Raw genomic sequence first — 21,428 nt, 5'->3', positions numbered from 1 at the left:
TGAGGTCCTTTGTATCTAAAGTCAGAATTAGACTGCTTATGATCTGTATCCACATAATTCCAAGATAGACAGCAACTCGCACGAGATCAAATAATACTCTCTTTTGTACAAAATTTGTGTTGTTTAAGGCAAATCAATAGATAACTTATAAAGAGCTTGTGGCTGTCTTCTTGCATTTGTCCTTTCTCATATCCTTAGACAGATTAAGCTCTTCAACTGCTGCATTATTCTCATTGTCCAGTTCACCATAACCAATAGTAGCAGCCAATATTCTTCTGGTCTGTGCATTTTATCTAGCAACGCATCATAATAGAAACTGGACTAAGTCAACTTGGGAAGGCACCAACCACTGAAAGTAAAAGAAAAATTATCATGTGCCTTAAGGAGAAGATGTTCATCATATTAATTATAGCCCCATTCTTATCCATATCAGAGAGAAGTCTGAAGTCAATGGAGTTTATCAACTGGAGGAGTAGATCAATTGGGCACAATGTCCTATAACTATTTAATACTGACTATTTCTATTTATTGTTTTATACAGGAAAGGTTTATTTTAATGGATTGTGATCCAATAAATTATTACATGGTTTTCTTCTTAGAGAGAAATTAATACCAATTAGATTCAATTATAAGGGCCGTTGGTGTCCTTTTTCACATTTTCTCTATAAAAAATTGAAATGCATTCTTGTCTTTTGGAGTAAAAAGTGTTGACTTGCTTCACATATTGAATAAGAAACATGAGGGTTTAATCAATTGATTTAATTCTTCCATTTGTAGCTTTTCATGTATTTCTTTATTTTTCTGATTTGACATTTGAAATTTTCTCACATCCCTAAAGTATCAAGTCATAAGTCAACATCAATTATTGTCCAATGGAGCTTATTTCTAGTCATTTTCATTGATTTGTAATGGCCAAATGATCCACGCAATACACAAACTAAACAAATAGCTAAATGACCCTATCATGCAAGACTAATCAATGAATGAAGTTTGTGATTGTCGCTATGCTATCACTGAATACTACAATGAAAGGAGAGAATGAAGAAGCACACATATTCATCAAATGATTTGTAAAGAAATTTATAGTTCCAACTTTTCCATCAGATATTTAATTCAATGCTCCCCTTCCTTAGAAAAGGGCAAAAATCGAAGGTTGCCCTTTCTTTTTCAAATCAGCAACCTATTTTAATTTTTTTTATCAAAATGACATCTTAGCTCATTATACAATTACTCAATGTTCTCATTATTATTATCGGTCTAAATTCTAAACTGGTCCGATACGTTATAGCAATTATAAAATTATAGTTGCTGATCCTGTCTAAAAGTCGAAGAGATGGATGTTGGGGACGCGGCACTCCCGTTGACCTCCAGTAGACTTCGCTCCTGCCTACAACACAAGCAGCGTCAGTGTCGAGCCAGGGAAGGGGTCCTTGGCGATGGTCATCCAACGCTCAAGTTAGTCTATGGCAAAGCAAGACGCAAAGGGAACTGTAGCGCAACAGTAGAAATCGCGAGAAAAGCATACCTCCGCCAATGCTTAGACCCCCCCTTTATATAGGGCTCTTGTAGCGTGTGTGCACGCTTCTTAAAGCGGGCACACTATTCTAAGCTTTTCCTGAAGAGACATGTCAATAAAGTGTCTCTGACACAATACCTTAACGGGTCGAGCATATCTCTGAAGTGACAGTGGAGACTTTCACCGTACGATCGTCTGTATGACTATGTCGCCTGTCAGCGATACTAACTCCCAAAATGATGTCGAAGAATACCTTGTTGTGCATGTCGCTTGGCCGAACGGAATAGTCGTTCGGCTAGGATTTTGATATCCTTGCATATGTTGCCACACCAAGTGGGATAGCCGCTTGGCTGATAGTCCGCTGTCCAAACGTCGTCCGTTGCTGGGCCAAGCGGGATGGTCGCATGACCGGAAACTCACTATCGCGATGAGTGGGGGAGCCGCTCGATCCGTGTTGCCCGTTGTTGGGCCGAGTGGGATGGCCACTCGGCTTCTACGCGCCCCTTGATCGTCGGATATGGTGGGTCAATGCTCAACTCACGGTCAGAATATGCCTTGTCCAATCGGCCAAGACCATCCGCCCATGGACCGTCTTAACTTTGATCTCCACCGTAGTAGTGGGGCGGGACTCTTCATCATCACCGCATCAGCTGCTATATACGAATACTAGGTTAGCAAATTGAATCCGCATTGCAACAACTATCGCTTCATATATGCTGCAACATGAATATTAGGTGGTCGAATTTACATTATAATAGTTACAATTTCATAGCTACTACAATATGAATGATAGGTGAATCAATTTAAATTTGTATTGTAGTAACTATGAATCGTAATTGTTACAATATGAATATTTTTTAATATATTAAGTATCTATTGTAGTAATTATGAAATCATAACTACTATAATATATGTAGTAGTTACAAATCATATCTGTTATATAGTGTCCGACTGACATAGAATTTAGATGAAAAAATATTAATGTGATTAGTATTGAACAATACTAGGATAATTGAATAATTGTATATGATTGACTAGTTGAGTGAGATGTTCTTTGATAAAAAAAAATTAAGTAGAGTGAGATGAATGATTTTGAAAGAAAAAACGCCCTTTGATTTTTGGCCCTCCTACAAGACAAGTAGGATCCAAAGGTAAAGAGGAGATTAATGACTGAAAGTAGGTAAAGGAAGAGTTGTTTCTACCAACAACTCATTTCTTATATCACCATTTTTTTTTAATTTTTTAGAAAATATATTTTTTGATGGGTAAAATTCAAAGGCATCCTAATTTAAGAGAAACACTAAATTAACATTTTTTTCTAAAAGAAAAGTAAATGGACGTCCTTTAATAATTTTATCTCAAAAATATCCTAGATTCAACAATGTTGTAGAAGCTACCGAGTATTTTCTATAACGTGTAGAAGCTACCGATTAAATTTTACACATTGTAAAAACTACAATATTAGTTTTTTATATGTTCAATCATAATTAGATTGTGTTTATTGGAAATATAATGAGTGTCATGGAGTGTACACATTTGTTTTATTCATTAAAATATTATTTTAACTAAGTTACTACTCTGAGAAGTAAAAACAAATGATATAAAGTCACTTTTGTAGAAACTATCAACTAGCTTTTATACATTATAAAAACTAAATGTTAGTTTTTACATGCTTAATCATGATCAAATAATAATCATTTGAAATGTAATGAATATCATGAAATATTCATCGTTTGTTTTGCTAGTTGAAATATTATTTTAACTAGGATATTACTTGGAGAAGCAAAATCAAAAGAAGTTAGCAACTAACTTCTACAACTTTAATAGATCATTATTATCTTCTATAGGGCAAATGATCAAATAATGTAAAAATATTTTGGACCGTTCATATTTAATGGAATGCTCATTTGATTTTAATTGGAAATGAGGTGCTCATCTAAAGATATTGCAAATGAAAAACGTCCTTTTGATTTTTTTCATTTTTTATTATTTTTTATTTATATTTTTTATAATTGGCATCCAATATCTAACTTATACCAATTAATCTTGAGAATGACCAACCCAACCACATGAAAACTTTCCACTGACTATTAGGTAAATAGGGAAGCATTCGTAACAAATAATCTATCAATCTAATGTTCTTAAGTCAATCATCAATTAAGAAAATTTTATTTATTAATTTATTAAAATTGAAATTTGATTTTTAGATGTTTAGGATATATATAAAATTGTTATGCTACGGACTATTTCCTACGGATTGTTACGGACCTTGCCATGTTATTTTCTTTTAAATTTTTTAAATGCAACTTTTTCTCTTTTCCTTCGTTCTCCCTGAAATCATCATTCGTGTGCTAATAGTGCCAGGCGGCCATTGCCAGCCTCGCCGCTGACCACTCGCCCACCTGCCCACCGTCGGCCGAATCACATCCAAAATCCCAGCGACAATCCGGTTGAAATCCGATCGCGATCGCTAGCGTGGTGGGCTGATCGTGTCGGATTTCGACCGGATTTCGGTTGCAATCCATCCGTGAACCGGCGGATTCCAGCCGCGCTCGCGTCGGATTCTGGCCGAGATCAAGCTAGATCACAGCTGGAATCCGCCCGCCCATTGTGCCAGCCTCGGCGCCCGCCCACCGTGCTTAACTCGCTGGAATCCATCAGCGATCATGGCTAGAATCCATATCGCGATCCCCCTAAGGGTTCACCTTCCCCCCATGATATAGCATTGGGGTGGGTCCAGGCGGCCCGAGGCCGCCGACGGTGGGCAGACGATGGGCGACCGGGCAAGTGGCAGGTGGGCGAAGCTGTGCGATGAGTTTAGGTGAGAACGAATTGTCTCAACGAGAGCAAAGGGAAAGAGAAAAAAAGTTACATTTAAAAAATTAAAAAGAAAATGACATGGCAAGGTCTAGCAATCCGTAGAAAATAATTCGTAGCATAATAATTCTCTCACTATATACTCAGCCTCACCACGTAAGCCATGGGATTATATATATATATAATCCCATGGCTTACGTGGCGAGGCTGAAACGGTCGGGACTTGAGTGGGGATGATATCATGGCTACTGCTTGTAAGGATAGTGTGCGTGACTGTCCGTTGCGCATTGTAATTTTTTTTAAAATTTTTTTTTATCAAAATTATATACATAGCAATGTTAAACTGATATTTTTATATTTAATAATATAATTCAATCCCTAAAAATTTAAAAATAAAATTATCGGGAGACAAACAAAATAAAAATAAATAAAATAAAAAATAAAAACTACTACTGTACATGATTGTGCACAATCACGGTGGCAAAAAAAAACATGAATATACTTAGTCCCAAACGTCCCCGTCGATCCATCCGGGCCGATTGTGCACAACCACGCACAATACGCTGCGGCACTGCCATTCACGGGACGACCGACGCTGATTCATCCATGCTCCACGTCACCCCAGATTTTTTTCCAATTCGATCGAAGTCTGTCCCAGTGGCTCCAACTCCGCCAGCAAAATGACCGCACGATGGGAAACGCCAAAGACGACCGTCTGATCTGTGATGATTACACACCTCGCCTTCTCCTTCGCCACCAATAGATAAGAATTAATATTCTCTCTCTTCCCGCTGCGTCTCCGACGAACCTTCACCGCGATCGCCGGCCCTTGTTCCTTCCCTTGAGACGGTAATGCCGAAGGATTGCCTCCTATCTCTATTAGTCTTGGAGTTTACGTTAATCCATAACTGGAACTTAGCTCTTTTCTAATCGTAGACTCCAGATCGAGATCTCTTTCTTCGACTGCTCCGGCCATGGATTTCATGAAGGTCCTTGATCAGACGGTTCGAGAGATGTGAGCATCGTTGGGATCTCCTTTGATAATCTCTTATCGTTTGAGATCTGTAGCTTGAGATCTCTTTTGTCGTTTTCCGTCTCCTAATGCTCTTGTTGATTTTGTTGCAGAAAAAGAGAGGTGAATCTAAAAGTGCTCAAGGTTCCCGAGATTGAACAGAAGGTTGTTTTCTTCTTCCAGATCTGAATTGTTTGGATCCTGCCCTGTGTCTCTTTCAGGTTCTTTTTAGGGAAGGAGAACATTTAATTCACCTGATTAAAAACGGTTTTTTTTTGCTTAATCTGTCACCTATTATGGATTTTTTTTGACAAATTCGATTGGAATAAACTTAAGTTGGTTCCTATGTTCCTTCTGAACTTTGATATTCTGAAATTGTTATCGATCTTATATGACACCTTGCGTTGGAAAGATAGAGAGTGTGGCTCGACTGCCAGTCAACTAAGTTATAGTAACTTAAAAATGTTCCATTATATCATAATCTTCATACTTGTTATCCTAGTAATCGATGTTTTATGCTAACTTGTCTTGGTTTAACAAACGGGCAATGTGTAGGTTCTTGATGCCACCAATGATGAACCTTGGGGTCCTCATGGAACTGCTTTATCAGAGATTTCTCATGCAACAAAAAAATTGTAATTTTCAATCAACTCAGTTCTTTTATTCTGAATTAGTATAATATTTTATAAGATCAACTCCACTGAACGTTCTTTTAACTTTTCTGCAGCACTGAATGTCAGATGATTATGGGTGTGCTCTGGTCAAGGTTATCTGATACAGGACCAAACTGGCGCCATGTATATAAGGTGGTTCTTCAAAATGTTTATTTAATTGAAACTCCAATTTCAAACATATTCTAGTATTTGAAACTTGCTCACAGGCACTTACTGTGATTGAGTACTTGATAGCCAATGGATCAGAACGCGCAGTTGATGATATTCTCGAGCATACTTTTCAAATATCTGTATGTCAATTTTTAAAGTGAAAGTCAGTATTATTTTCTGCTTATACTTCTTCACAATCCATGTCATATTTATGAAGGCACTTTCAAGTTTTGAGTATGTTGAGCCTAATGGGAAGGATGTTGGAATCAATGTGAGAAAGAAAGTTGAGACTATATTAGCTCTATTAAATGACAGGGAAAAAATACAGGCAGTAAGAGACAAAGCTGCATCAAATCGAGATAAGTAAGGCTTTGTTTAACTGATTACTTAATTCGATGGTGTTAAAGCTGATGTCCTTATATTTCACATAAATGCAACGTTTAGGTATGTTGGCTTGTCGTCAAAAGGAATATCCTATAAATCAAGTTCAGCCTCATATAGCAGTAGCAGCTATGGAAGTGGTTATGGAAGTAATTCTAGGGATGTTGACTCCTTTAGTGATAGCTATAAAGAGGGAGAACATGGAAAAGAAAGTAAATGGAAGAATGATAAAAAATATGGCCAAAATTCAGAAAATGTTGCTGAAAATGAAGGCATTAAATCGAAGAAGCCGGTGCCACTTCATTCTAGGTACAGAAAAGATAAATTTGTGGTCTTTGCTTCTTCTCAATTTCAAGTAGCAATTTTTTTCTTTGTTTCAGATAAATTTGTCTAATTGTAGCAATGGTGTGCAAGTATCTTGGTATTTTTGGATTAACTTTTTGTTTTCTATTAATGAGACAATAATGATTTGTTGTACCTGTATTTTATCCTCTCTTGTAAATCCATTCCAGGCATCTAAATTAGGATTATTGTGAATGTTAATTTAACCTTTTATGGGTGTTGCATCCTAATATCTTAATATTCCTATCCATAAGCTATGATGGTCATACCACAATATGTTGGATCGAAACGCGCTAGAGGGGGGGGGGGGGGGGGAATAGTGCTCGTGGCTTTTACTTTTGTTTCGGAAAACTATCGAGTAAATGTAGCGGAAATTAAAAGAAAGCAGCGCAAGAAAGACACACCAAGTACGCAGGTTGGTTTTACTTGGTTCGTAGCCTAGGGCGACTCCTACTCCAAGGCCCACGCTCGTTGAGCGTTTACTTTGGGCAATTCACTATCAGTTCGGAAATCTTACAAAAGAATATTACAATTCAGAATGCTATAAAGAAATTATACCGACTACAAAGGAATCGTAAAATAGAAGCTTCAGGTCGTCGGAATGTTGTTACGACTTTGCCGAATTGTCTCGTTAGCAGTGTGCTGAAGAAGGATTGCCAAAACTATGATATCCTAAGCTGCTGGTCAAGACTAGCTTAAATAAGCCGTTGAGGGCGCCTTCAAGGCCCTTGAGGGCGCCTCCATCACCGACGGATTCGCAGCGTGGATGAGCTTTGACTCCTTCGCAGCCTATCCACTTGAGGGCGCCTCCAATGCCATGGAGGGCGCTCTCAAGGCTGTCCGAGGCGCCTTAGCACTCCATGAGGGCGCCTCCAGCTCTGCTGCGCGCACTCCTCAGCTCTTGCACCTGAGGCGCCTTCAAGCTCTATGGACGGCGCCTTGGGTACTATTCATCCGAGGCAAAACTTGTTCTTTTGTCCCTGTAAGATATGTTAGTCCACAAAACAACAACATATCCTGCAAAACAAAGTTAGCACATAATAATAACATAAATATGAATATCTGACAGTCATCAGGACTGTCCGGTTCTGATTTCGGATTTCCGTCCGGAAATCCTAGGTCGAACCGACACCTATTGTTCCCTCAGCGGGGAACACGTCCTCACCTACTCCACTTAGAAGAGTATACCTGTTGCCAGTCCGGTCCTCCAGATCGACTGGACTTTTGCTCAGCGTCCGAAACTTCTGGTCTTCATGCTGGACGCCCGCTCCATGACCCGCCCAGACTTCCACCTGGTTCGCGACACTAGGACTTTCAACCTAGAGTTACCGCCCCTAGGATTTTTGCCTGAAGCTTCGACTCGCCAAGACTTCCCGCATAGGGTTACCACCCCTAGGACCTAGGATTACCGCCCCCTAGGGTTTTCCCTTTGCCTAACCGCAGCTAGGACTTTTCTTCACCTAGGGTTACCATCTCCTAGGACCTAGGGTTACCACCCCCGAGGGTTTTCCACCTGCCTAACTGCAACTAGCACTTTTGTCTAAGTTCACTTAGGACTTTACCTGCAAGCTCATTCAAATACATCAGATAATAAAACAACTTAACTTGAACCCTTTGACATAATCAAAACACTGGTTCGATCGTCGGATGCTTCCTGCACCAACACGATATTCTCGACTTAGCTAATTAACTTAGCCTAACTTTATTATAAATAATACATATTACATCTATAAAGTTTAAATCTTGAAAGCATTTACCTCATTCTCCCCACTGACAAACTCAATTAAAGAGGTCAGCATCTTCATTCTGTTGTCGCCATTGCTTGAGTTGATGATATTGAATTGTAAGTCGGTCATTATTTTTTCTAGTTTGGCAAAAAATGTAATTGGTTGTTTCATGAGGTTGTTTATACTATGTTTACCATAAATTTTCATTATTGTATTACTTTCTTTGATTCTTAATTATTTTCTCCCATTTTTCACAGGAACCAAGATTCTTCGCCAACGAGTTCCTTAAAGATATCAAACAAATCAGGTTCCATTCCATCTTCTAAAAGCACCACTGTCAAATCCAAAAATGAGGTTGATGATTTTGACGACTTTGATCCACGTGGATCTTCTTCAGCTGGTAAGTTCTCATGCCAGTATGTAATGCCTATAATATTTCATTGACATGCTGAAATAGCAAGCTGTATGCTGTTTCTATTACATTTTAATGAAAGTTATTAATCATTTTTTCTGGTGCTTCTCACAATGGTGGCAACTCCGCCCATGATGACCAGTCATGGTCGGTCCCAAGCCCGGATAAAGGAGGAGGGTTGCGTTAGGTTGCCAGCCAGCGTCAAACTATGGCAAATATTTCATGAATGAATCCATTAAACTATTGTGCTAATGCTATGTTGTTCCCCGGAAGGAACGCGTTGCAGGGTTCGACTGTAACGTCTCGGCAAGGACCACTACATCTCCAGAACTCGGGTGTAGTGATAAATATGCAAGAGTTCGCGTTACAGGGTCCGACTGTAACGTCTCAGCAAGGACCGCTACTTCTCCATGAGAACTTGGGTGTAGTGTTAAATAGGCAAGAGTTCTCACACCATAGGTTAGATAAAAACAAATATGATAGGAAAACTAATAATCTAAGATTTGGAACATGGAACATAGGAACTCTCACTGGTAAATCAATGGAGGTAGTAGATATGATGATTAGGAGAAAAATTAATATTTTATGTGTACAAGAGACAAAATGGACAGGTGAGAAGGCAAAGATGATAGAGAACTCGGGTTTTAAGTTATGGTACACTGAAAAGAGTAAAGCAAGAAATGGAGTGGGTATTATTGTAGATAGTTTGTTAAAGGATGAAGTTGTAGGAGTAGTTAGAAAAGGGGATAGAATTATAACCCTTAAGATAATAGTGGCGAAAGAAACTATGAACATAATTAGCGTATATGCACCACAAGTAGGATTAGATGAAGCTACCAAATCAAGGTTTTGGGAGGACTTAGATGAAATATTATAAAATATTCCACCAAATGAAATGATTTTAATAGGAGGTGATCTAAATGGGCATGTTGGAGTGAAAAATGAGGAATATGAGAGAGTACATGGGAGTTATGGGTTTGGAACGAGGAATGAGGAAGGAAAAACTATATTAGATTTTGCGATAGCATATGACCTTATATTAGCTAATACGTTTTATAAGAAAAAAGAAGAACACTTAGTCACATTCAAAAGTGGGAATAATAAATCGCAAATTGACTTTCTTATGGTTAGGAAGAAGGATAGAAAGATTTGTAAAGATTGCAAAATCATTCCTGGAGAAAGCTTAACTACCCAACATAAGGTAGTAGTGTTGGATATACGCCTCAAACATAGTATCAATAGAAAGAAAATATATACAATTCCGAGAATTAAGTGGTGGAAGTTAAAAGATGGAAAGCAAAATATATTTAAGGAGAAGGTAGAAGTACAAGCATTAGGTGAAATATACGATGACTCTAATACAATATGGGATAAGATGATATCAAAGTTGAAAATAGTAGCTAAGACTGTACTCGGTGAGTCAAAGGGACATGCACCACTAAGTAAAGAATCTTGGTGGTGGATGAGAAAGTACAAGAGAAAGTGAAGGAAAAACGAATAGCTTATAAGGAATTATATATTTGTAAGAACGAGGAAAGCTTAAAAAAATATACAATAGCCAAGAAAGAAGCTAAAAAAGTAGTGAGTAAAGCAAAAAATGAAACTTTTAAACGGTTATATCAAAAATTGGATACAAAAGAAGGGGAAAGAAACATTTATAGAATAGCTAAAGTGAGAGAAAGAAAAACAAGAGATCTTAGCCAAATAAAATATATTAAAGATGAATGTAATAGGGTATTAGTAAACGATGGAGAAATAAAGGAGCGGTTGAAGAGGTATGTTCATTAATTTTTTAATGAAAGTTTAGGTGACTAACTTAACTTAGGTAATTTAAATAAGTCAAATGAGTATAGAAATTTAAATTTTTATCATAGAATTCAAACTTCAAAAGTACAACAAGTTTTAAATGAGATGCAAATGGAAAAGTCATTGGAACAGATAATATTCCAATAGAGATATAGAACTTAGGGGAAAAAAAGTATTGAATGGCTTACAAAATTATTTAACATGATATTAAAAATGAAAAAAAATGACTGATCAATGAAGAGTCTAGTTCCATTATATAAGAGCAAGGGAGACATACAAAATTGTATAAATTATAGGGGTATTAAACTAATAAGGCATGTCATAAAACTTTGGAAAAAAATAATAGAAAAAAGATTAAGGAATGAGACTGTAGTGACTGCAAATCAATTTGAGTTCATGCTTAAAAGGTTTACAATAAAAGTTATATATCTTCTCACGCAACTAATTGAAAAGTATCGGGAGCGTGAGCAAATTCTGTGCATGGTATTCATTAACTTAGAAAAAACTTATGATAAAATTTCAAGAGATATTATATGGAGAATTTTAGAAAAGAGAGGTATTAGCGTAGTATATATTGAACTAATTAAGAATATGTATGAGGATATAATGATTAAAGTGAAAACTTTAGGCAGATTAACTAAAGTATTTCCAATAAAGATAGGATTACATCAAGGATCGACTTTAAGTTCCTATCTTTTTACACAAATCATGAACGAACTCACTAACACATTCAAGAGACAGTATCGTAGTGCATATTATTTGCAGACGATATTATTTTGGTAGATGAGACACATGAAACAAAAGTAAATGATAAACTAAAATCTTGGCGAAAACACTAGAAGTGAAATATTTTAGGCTTAGTAGAGTAAAGATAGAATATATGGAATTTAAATTTAGCAATATTAGAAATAATGAGACCATTGTTAAGATAGGAGATGATGAGTTGCTCGGAACCGAGAGATTTAAATATTTAGGATCATTTTTACAAAATGATGGAGGGATTGAGAGAGATGTCTTACATAGAATACAAGCAGGATGAGTGAAATGGAGGGGAGCGTCGAGTATTTTATGTGATCATAAAGTACTTCTTAAACTTAAAGGTAAGTTCTATAAAACCGCAATTAGACCTGCTATGTTATATGGAGCTGAATGTTGGGCTATGACTCGAGTACATGAGCAGAAGATGAGAGTTGCAGAGATGAGGATGTTAAGGTGGATGTGTGGACATACGAGGATGGACAAAATAAGAAATGAGAGCATTAGAGAGAAAGTAGGAGTTGCGTCTATTGAGGAAAAACTCAGAGAGACACGTTTAAGATGGTACGGACATGTACTTAGATGACCAATAAATGCTCTAGTTAGGTGATGTGAAACTATGATAAACATGCATATAAAACGAGGAAGAGGAAGACCAAAAAAGACTTGGTTAGCAACAATAAAACAAGATAAAATTTATTTAAATATAGATGATGATATAATAGGAGATAGAGCTCAATGACGTAAAAGGATTCATACAGCCGACCCCACCTAGTGGGAAAAGGCTTGGTTGTTGTTGTTCTCACAATGGTGGCATTCTAAAAATACACGTTCCTTTCTGCTGCAACTGATTTTATTTTTATCATAATCTTGCTCCTTAAATCTGTTGACATTTTTAAGATCCTGACAAATTTGTAGGAGTATGTGTGCAAGGTCTGCTCATGCGCTGACAGATGCAAATTCATAGTTTGTATAGACCAGAATGTCAATTAAAAGCAAAATTCAGAGACAATAGACAGAGTATTTGACATTTTGATTGTCTAATGTTTTTCTAATGTAAAGGTAGTTTTTGGTATTCTATCTTTGTAATGACTAGTGATGGCTCATTTGCTATAAAAGTACTTCTAGCCTGATGTTAATCTTTTGTCACAAAGAATTTGAATAATAAGTTACACTTTCAATTCTATGCATACACATGTTCTGATGATTATACTTTGTCCTTTATTAAAATGTATTTTTTGGACTAGTGCAACTTAATATGTGTAAAGGTGTTGATCAAGTAAATATTACTTTTCTACCTTTGAGATAAGTTATGAGAATAATTTTAGAAGCTCTTCTTTTATGAACATGCATTAAAACTTTTCTGAAGTGTGCTTCTCACAATGGATTTGCATTATAGGATTGGCTGCTGCACGGTCTAACCAAGTGGATTTATTTGGAGAAAACTTATTGGATGACCTCATGGATATATCAGCATCTGCCCCGCCAACAACTTCAATCAATGATACTGCAAATCATGAGGTTGACCTCTTTGCTGATGCAACTTTTCAATCAGCCCCACATGCAGAAGCAAAACCATTTTCTCATGTTCAGGTTGGCTAGTTGTTCCTTGTTTAAGATGTAATTCTTTTTCAGTTAGTAAAATCTAGTAGATTTACCTATAAGTGTCATTTGATAATACATGATTCAAGCTAAAAAATTTATTGATAGTGTGAAAGAGAAAGAGATAATATATTTTCAATAACCTAATATGCTTACATGTGATATTTATATACATAAGGTGGGAAAGAGGATTCTATAATTATGGTATGCCTATCAATCATTAAATACAATCAATCTTAATCCCTATAATCAAGCTAATCTAAATCAATCATAATCCCTACAATTAAGGGAATCTTTGAAAGTATTCAACACTCTCCCTCAAGCTGGAGCATATATGTTAATCTTATCCAGCTTGCCACAAAGTTCTGAGAATTGTTTTCCTCCTAATGCGTTAGTGACGACATCAACAACTTGGTTGGATAATGATGATGTGAATGGAGTGACAATTTTATGACTTATTACACATTCACGAATAAAGTGATAGTCAATCTCAATATGCTTAGCCCTCTCATGAAAAACTGAGTTACTTGCAATGTGAATAGCTGCTTAATTATCATAATACATTGGCAATGTTTCATTGTAGGTGAATCTTAATTCTTCAAGTAAATTTTTCAGCCATAACATCTCGGTTATAGTGTGAGCCATGGCTCAGTACTCGGCTTCAGTAGTCAATCTAGCAATGACAGTTTGTTTCTTACTACGCCATGTTACTAGATTTTCCCCTACATAAATGCAATACTTAGTACTGACTTCAGTAGTCAATCTAGCAATGACAATTTGTTTCTTACTACGCCATGTTACTAGATTTTCCCCTACATAAATGCAATACCCATAAGTAGACCAACCGTCTGTCAATTTTAGATCCAACATAATCGACATTAGAATAAGTTTCGATCTTTAGGTGCCAATTTCTCTTAAATGACAACCTTTTTCATGGAGATTTCTTAATGTACTTAAGAATTCAGATAGTAGCATCCTAGTGAACTTTCTTCGACTCATCCATAAAACGACTGACAATTCCAATTGCAGAGGAGATGACCTATCTCATTACTGTTAAATAGATCAGTTTCCAACAAGTCGTCTATATTGTGCCTTATCCTCAAAGAACTCTCCAGTATCATCCCAAACACTTGAATTGATATCCATAGGTGTATCAGTCGGTTTTGTTCCAAGCAATCCAGTTTCTTTGAGTACATCTATAGTATACTTTCGTTGGCATAATGAAACTCCAGATTTGTTGTGAGCAATTTAAATTCCTAAGAAATACTTAGGACGTCCCATATCTCTCATTACAAAGTGTTGCTACAAATACTTTTTAACTTCGCCTATCCCACATATATCACTGCAGGAAATTAGGATATCATTAACATAAACAATAAGAACGATAATCTCATTTGTGCTTTGTCGTACAAACACAGAATGATCAGATTTGCACTGTTTAAAGTCAACAACACTAATTCTATTACTAAATTTATCAAACCAGGCTCTGGGGCTTTGTTTAAAACCATAAATAGTCTTTTTAAGTCTGCAAACCATAGTAACATTCTCCCCCTAAGCAACATATCCTAGAGGTTGCTCCATAAACATGGTCTCGTGCAAATCGACATTATGAAAAGCATTCTTCACATCTAGCTGATACATTGGCCAAGATTGATTGACAACTAAAGAAAATATAGCTCTAATAGAATTCAGGCGAGCAATTGGAGAGAACGTCTCAAAGTAATCAATACCATAAGTCTAAGTAAATCAGACGAGTTTTGTATCGATCAATAGTACCATCAACTCTAAATTTCAGAGTAAATTCCCAACGACAGACAACAATATCAATAGAGGGTGGTGCAACCACCGGCTCGTAAATACCACAAGAGATAAGGGCAGACATTTCCTCATCCATTGTTGTTCGCCAAACTGAGTGTTGATAAGCCTTAGAGTAGGAAGTTGGAACTTCTGTAGATGATAGAGAAACAACACAAGCCAAAATGCAAGACTAAGGTAATCAAACAAGATATGATTAGACAAAGGATGAGTAGTGTAAGACCGAATATCTTTACGAAGAGCAATAGACAAATTAATATTGGAGGGGTGAGGAGCATCAGGAGCTGCAAGAAGAGGAGGAGAAGGACATGAATCATAGATGCTAAGGCTGAAGAAATACTTGGGACGTCATTTAAGAGAAGGCTACTTGGGAGGAGGCGAAGGCCATAACATCTCGGCTCTACAAGTTCATTGGGATGCCTCTATCAGGATTCTTAAGTACATTAAGAAATCTCCAGGATAAGGGTTATTATTTAAGAGAAATGGACACCTTGAAGCCTACTATGTTGGATCTAAGACTGACAAACAATCTACTTCTTTGGTATTAGTTCCACGACCACTACCGTGACTACTATTACGACCGTGAACGAACCCATGACCGTGAGCCGTCATAGCCAAAGTGCTGGAAGATGAGGAAAAATTGGTGACAGGACGACCCGTGGTCACAAGAAGAACTTGAGACAGAGTATTCGATAACGTGGGAATGCTATCACTTGCAAGCAGATTATCCCGAATCGGTCATAGAGTGGAATCCAAACTGGATAGGAACTTCGCAACTAAGAATTCCTCCTACTGATTCTTTCGAGTTTGAGCGTCACAAGAGAGCGGATGGTATAGCAGAATTTCATCGACAACCTCTTTAAGAGTAGCAAAATAGTTACTAACAAATTGACCATCCTAACGGAGAGAGAAGTGCTTTTCATATAATTCAAAAACCTGAGAAACGTTCTTGTCATTTGAATACATGCCCCGTAAGGCATCCCACATCTTCTTGGCAGTTTCCACAAACATAACATTAGTGCTCACAGACTCCTCCATATTGTTGAGAAGCCAAGCCATAACAAAACAATCGTCTGAAACCTAGTCTGAATATTTTGGATCTTTAGGGTTAGGAGGGTTGGACATAATATGCTCCTTATTGTGAGATCCCAAGAATAATTCAAACGAATGTGACCACAAGAGATAGTTGGTCACATTCAATTTAAGAGTGGTAACCAAGTTTGGTTTAGAATATGAAGACTTCATCATAGGAGGAAATCAGAGGCAGAACTTGAGTAGTAGCAGATTAGGGCAGCGCTGGTTGATCTAGCAGCAGGCAACGACAGCTACAGTAGAAGGCAGTAGCAAGGGACGTCGACACCGAAATAGGCAGCAAAGGACGTTGGCACCAAAATCGATAGCAAGGGACGTCGGTGCCAAAATTGGCAGCAAAGGATGTCGACACCAAAATTGGCAGCAAGAGGCGTCGACGTCGAAATTGACACCAAGGAGCGTCAGTAGTACTAGTAGCGGTAGGAAAAGAAAAAAGGTCTGAGAAGGAGAATTTGTTGAAATACCATGAAAAAGTGAAAGAGATAATATATTTCCAATAACCTAATCTGCTTACATGTAGGTATTTATATACATAAGGAGGGAAAGAGGATCCTATAATTATGGTATGTTTATCAATCATTAATTACAATCAATTTTAATCCCTATAATCAAGCTAATCTAAACCAATCATAATCCCTACTGTAATTAAGGGAATCTTTGGAAGTATTCAATAGACAGGTCGTATTCACCGATTGAGGTGACACTTCAATCACATTTATTACTACTTCCATGAGTGTGAATTGTATGTAAATAACATGCATCATTCCACTAAAGTTTTATGACTTGGTAGTAGCACCAGAGCTGAAAGTAATTACATTTTCGTTGTCTTTGCCTGAATTTAGGTTGTGATACCATGAGCCCATCATCCGACCAGGAACACACTAAGGAGGAGGACCTCTGGCACCATTACCTTCTAGCAAGAGGTCCTGGTTCAGATAGTTGCCTTCAAACCATCTTTTCTAAATGTTCAGAATGGATGTTTAGTAACTGCACCAGACTAGTGCCATATCAGAAGCCCTACACTAACCTATGTTTTAAACATTTATACTACTTGGCATGGTGAGCCCTGAGAACATCACATGAGGATGAGTACTCATCTTCAACAAATTGTGTTCCATATCTTGTGGCGTTGAGTGACTAGCAGGCCCCCCATTTAGGTGTTTTCAAAATCCTGATTGACTTGGATACTGGAGTCTAGCTGTTAACGAATGCAAAAATAGATACACATTACCTATGAATCCTCATGGTTCATCAATTAGCTTTACTCTAACTTATGTTCTGCTGTAGAAATATCATTCTGTTGGATGGACAAGCATGTAATAAGTTTCATAGCCAATAGACTATAGAATATCATGGGCATAGATTGTGAATCTGGTTTGTTGATCTGCGGTCTTGAACATTACCTTTTGACCCATACCTTGTGATACCTCCTCAGGTATCACAAGGTCTTGGCACCTTGAAGAACCTATAATCCCCATTAACACTGAAAAATAATTGACAATATTGTGATTAAAGAAAATGCCCCATGATAGTAGTTGTTATCTTCATTAGTTGTGTGCACTAGAGAGATATATCTTCTTTTCTAAGATTAGCGACATATCCTTTGTTTCTTTCCATAGTAAGAGTTTACTTACTAAAGTAAGTTTCTGATTCACAATTTTAATTTCCAAATCCATTGGAAATGCAGGGAAGTGATCTTTTTGACAGCCAGCAAGAAGCCCCTATTGCATTTGATCCTACTGCAGACCCTTTTGCCGCACCTGGCCCAGCTATACCTTCAGAAACCAAGTCTCCTGAGCAACCCGATACTAAAAGCTTTGATCCCTTTGCTGCAATTCCAATTAATAATTTCAATGATTCTGATCCCTTTGGGACTTTTGCTTCTCATGGTGAACCCGTAACTATGCAAAGTTCACAGAGCTCTCCAAACAGTGGCAAGAGCAATCTAGATGAGGACTCTATCTTTGGTGAATTTACTTCACACAACGAACAAACAACTAGAGAATCTTCAAGAAGCAACATAAGCAACCTAAAAACTCCTCTAACATCATTGGCATCCACTGCTATGAAGAACAATTTTCAGGTTAAATCTGGTGTGTGGTCTGACTGCTTAAGCCGTGGACTGATTGATCTGAACATATCTGCTCGTAAGTGTCTCTTCCTTGTTTAGTTGCTACTCTTGTTGGGAGAAGCATGGTAACGATCTTTGATTCTGATTTCTTTATTACTCTTCTTGTGAGGATTTCATAATTTATTCTCAAGGCTCCACCTGCTTTGCTTCTCTGAACACGCATGTCACCGGAGTTCATTTCTGCCAAAACATCTTTCATTAGGATACCAGAACATGCTTAAAATCTTTATTAAAAAAAATTCTGGAATTGCTAGATAATATAACTTTACTATTCATCAATAATTGTCTCTCTGGCTAGATGCACATAGAAGAACCACCATACATGAGGCTTTTTTAATCCTTGCTTTGGCCAATGCTTTGTTAGCTATTGATCTCAATGATAAAAATAGCCAGCCTATATAGATTAATTTATTCACCTTAATATGCTTTTCATGTTGTGCGATTTCTATGTCCCCATTGCTAAGGTTCATCAACAACATAGAGTGACCAACCATGTATTGAAGAAGTGAACAAATTGAATACATAATAATCGACTATCATTTTGGTAGCGTCATTGCCCCAGTTTTTAACTCTTGATCTGGCTTTTCAATATCTACAGCCAAGAAAGTAAACTTAGCAGACATTGGCATTGTGGGAGGGCTCGATGATGCATCCATGGAAAAAGAAAAGACTCTACCAACAGCAGCATTTATGGGAAGGGCTATGAATTCAAGTTCAGGTTCAGGGCTCGACCCGTCAGTCTGGTCCGGATTTTCTACGGCAACAGGCGTAAGTGGTAGCATGTCAACGTTTGGGCAACACGAATTTGGAGGTTTCAAATGATTTTTTTTCTTTCTTTCTCGAGTAAATGTTGTTTGTGCTTGGATTGTTACCACGTTAGAATCAGGATTGTTGCACTGTACTTCCATCTAATACCCGTTGAGCCTCAGTCTACTATTGGGGCGCAAGCTTGACGATCAGGTATGTTCTTACCCCAAACCCACAATGTCACAGTAGTAGCTAATACTGATGACTTTTGCAGCGCTGTGGATGTGGAAAATACATCATGTCAATGCAAGTTTGATCATCAGATAGTGATACTTTTTTTCACGTTTATTTCTTTTATTAATTTATCAAGATAATTGAAAGAGAATATCAGGAAGATCATAAATTTGAGGATTAGTATACAACAATAACCGTGTACCCATTTCCTTTAAGCTGAATTCCTCCCAAACCCACCTATACTGATGTATCGAGGATGGGAAGGTGTCAATCTAGTTGGTCTAGAAGAGCAAGTCTGAACAGTTCGGGAGAGCGGATTCAACGTGGCAAGCAGATCTCTCTTTGCAACCTTTGGAGACACCGGATGAAGGGGAAGACATTGTCTAAAAAGCTATGAAGAATACATTTCTGAACGCTCGTTACAATCTTCCTAGATCTCAAGGCACATTCACGATTAACATCTACACAAACACTGATCTTTTCCTCTCTTTTCAGATTCAGATCAAAGAATAGGTGGCCCGGCGTTAGTAGCACTAGCCAAGAACGACGCACAGGAAGGAGCCCTTGAGGGAGACCTCCTCTGGCAGTAACCTCTGACCTCCTTCTTGGGCAGGTCCTCTACGCTCCTCACGGCCGAGAGACACGTATACGACTGTGATTTCCCAGGGTAGTACTTGGACAGCCCTGATGATCTCCTGCATCCATAAAAATATGATTGGTCGAGGCGTTAGGAGAACGGAGTTGGTGTTGTGCTCGGTCGGTAGTCTCACCTGGTGAGTTTCTGCTGCTGAAGAAGAAGAAGATGGGCGCAGTCTTCGTCGCAGTCAGATTCGAAGAGGTCTTCTTCCTCACGGCGCTGTCTCCGCTCGATGCCTTCTCCGCCCATGGCCCTTAATTCTTCGCGCTGCGCTCGATCAGCTTAATTGTCTGCGATGGCGTTGGGATGGAACTGGATTTATAGGGAGAGCTGTGATTTTAATGGAGATGGAGATGGAGACGGAGACGGAGATGGAGATGGAGATGGAGATGGAGACGGGCCATGTTAGCGTGGATGGGATCGATGGTCAACTAAGAGATGATAATTATCGGCATTTTATTTTTTTTAAATATTATTAACGATAATAATAATAATAATAATATTAATATTAAGAAATCTAGTATGGATCACGCCGACACAATGAGAATCTTTTGCCGACGGTTTCGTTCGGATCGATCCGCGCATGGTTTCAGGCTGCCGCGTTAGATTTTCATCACCTGAAGAAATCAACTGACTAAGAAAAGATAAAGATTTTTCGAAAGTCAAACCGAAGATTTTTTTTTTAAAACTTTTTTTTGTGCGATTGCTTAATGAGCAAATAAATATTCTTTTTGACTTGATATTTCTTCAACAGAATCCTACCGAACAACGCAAGCAAGTTTTGGTATTACTCAAATATTCATAAGATCATGTACTTCATTTTCATAATATTTTTTGAAGTACTTCCCTTTCTCTCTAAGCTATTCTTGAAAATCCTATTGATGTATCTATATTCTGAAAATTTGATAGCATAAATTAAAAATAGTAAACTTTTAAATTTATAAAAGCTTGATAAAATTTATTGTATAAGACTTAAAATAATAATACTCACAACTAACACTATTAAAATGGATTTTTAAGACTCCGGTCTCCTCTTATTCAAATAAAAATATCAAATTTTTTAATTTTCAAATAATATAGGTCAGTCAAGAAATTACGGAAGAAAAATTTAAAAATTTTTGAATCACTTCAAATCAAAATGTACTTTTAAAAATCACTTGAATATATCTATGTTCTGAGATTTGATAATGTAAATCGAGAAAAATAAAATTTGAATTGATAGAGTAAAAATATGGAGATGCACTTGCAATTTAATTTATTGTTATCAATTTACACTATCAAATTCAAATATGAGGGCATAAATATATTAAGATGTTTCTAGAAATATATTGATTTTAGTTCGAACTAAATTAGAGTTGTTTAGAGCATAAATTTTCAACGAAACTGACTGATGAACCTATACAGAAAGAGGAGAAATATTTCGAAAAATAACTAATGGACATAAAGAGAAAAAAGAGGGGTATTTTAAAATATGATATGTTAGAATTGGGATACATTAATAATGAACTAAATGATACATTTATACTAGGATCTAGCTATCATTAATCTCTAAAGCAATATTGAAATTGAAATAATAG

At 37.2% G+C, this 21,428-nt stretch overlaps 2 protein-coding genes across 2 annotated transcripts; one reads left to right on the top strand and one right to left on the bottom strand.

The window, feature by feature from the left end:
* The first annotated feature begins 5,024 nt into the window (after positions 1–5,024).
* On the top strand, positions 5,025–19,322 carry LOC121981140 (clathrin interactor EPSIN 1-like). The gene is made up of 12 exons (XM_042533512.1): positions 5,025–5,182; positions 5,270–5,348; positions 5,459–5,510; positions 5,901–5,980; positions 6,073–6,151; positions 6,226–6,309; positions 6,387–6,532; positions 6,614–6,859; positions 8,877–9,019; positions 12,993–13,186; positions 17,790–18,249; positions 18,832–19,322. The coding sequence occupies exons 2-12, from the start codon at positions 5,308–5,310 to the stop codon at positions 19,053–19,055; spliced, it is 1,749 nt and encodes a 582-aa protein (XP_042389446.1). The 5' UTR covers positions 5,025–5,182; positions 5,270–5,307; the 3' UTR covers positions 19,056–19,322.
* Positions 19,323–19,579: 257 nt separating this feature from the next.
* On the bottom strand, positions 19,580–20,243 carry LOC121981141. Its single transcript, XM_042533514.1, has 2 exons — positions 19,985–20,243; positions 19,580–19,909 (listed from the first exon to the last, which is right to left on the bottom strand). Exons 1-2 carry the CDS (start codon positions 20,098–20,100, stop codon positions 19,717–19,719), a joined length of 309 nt encoding a protein of 102 aa, XP_042389448.1. The 5' UTR covers positions 20,101–20,243; the 3' UTR covers positions 19,580–19,716.
* Between the last annotated feature and the right edge of the window lie 1,185 nt (positions 20,244–21,428).

This window comes from Zingiber officinale, chromosome 5A (assembly GCF_018446385.1).
Source record: "Zingiber officinale cultivar Zhangliang chromosome 5A, Zo_v1.1, whole genome shotgun sequence".
NCBI classification, from domain to species: Eukaryota; Viridiplantae; Streptophyta; class Magnoliopsida; order Zingiberales; family Zingiberaceae; genus Zingiber; species Zingiber officinale.
The sequence above is the reverse complement of the archived record's forward strand: the minus strand, read 5'-3'. Positions and strand labels throughout refer to the sequence as shown.

What these genes read in the sequence shown, in the direction of transcription:
- LOC121981140 (XM_042533512.1), top strand. Translation starts at nt 5,308, where the DNA reads ATGGATTTCATGAAGGTCCTTGATCAGACGGTTCGAGAGAT. An exon ending in TTCCCGAGATTGAACAGAAG is followed by an intron (nt 5,511 to 5,900) that starts GTTGTTTTCTTC and finishes GGCAATGTGTAG; the next exon opens with GTTCTTGATGCCACCAATGA. An exon ending in GCTGCATCAAATCGAGATAA is followed by an intron (nt 6,533 to 6,613) that starts GTAAGGCTTTGT and finishes TGCAACGTTTAG; the next exon opens with GTATGTTGGCTTGTCGTCAA.
- LOC121981141 (XM_042533514.1), bottom strand. Translation starts at nt 20,100, where the DNA reads ATGGGCGGAGAAGGCATCGAGCGGAGACAGCGCCGTGAGGAAGAAGAC. An exon ending in CAGCAGCAGAAACTCACCAG is followed by an intron (nt 19,910 to 19,984) that starts GTGAGACTACCG and finishes TTATGGATGCAG; the next exon opens with GAGATCATCAGGGCTGTCCA.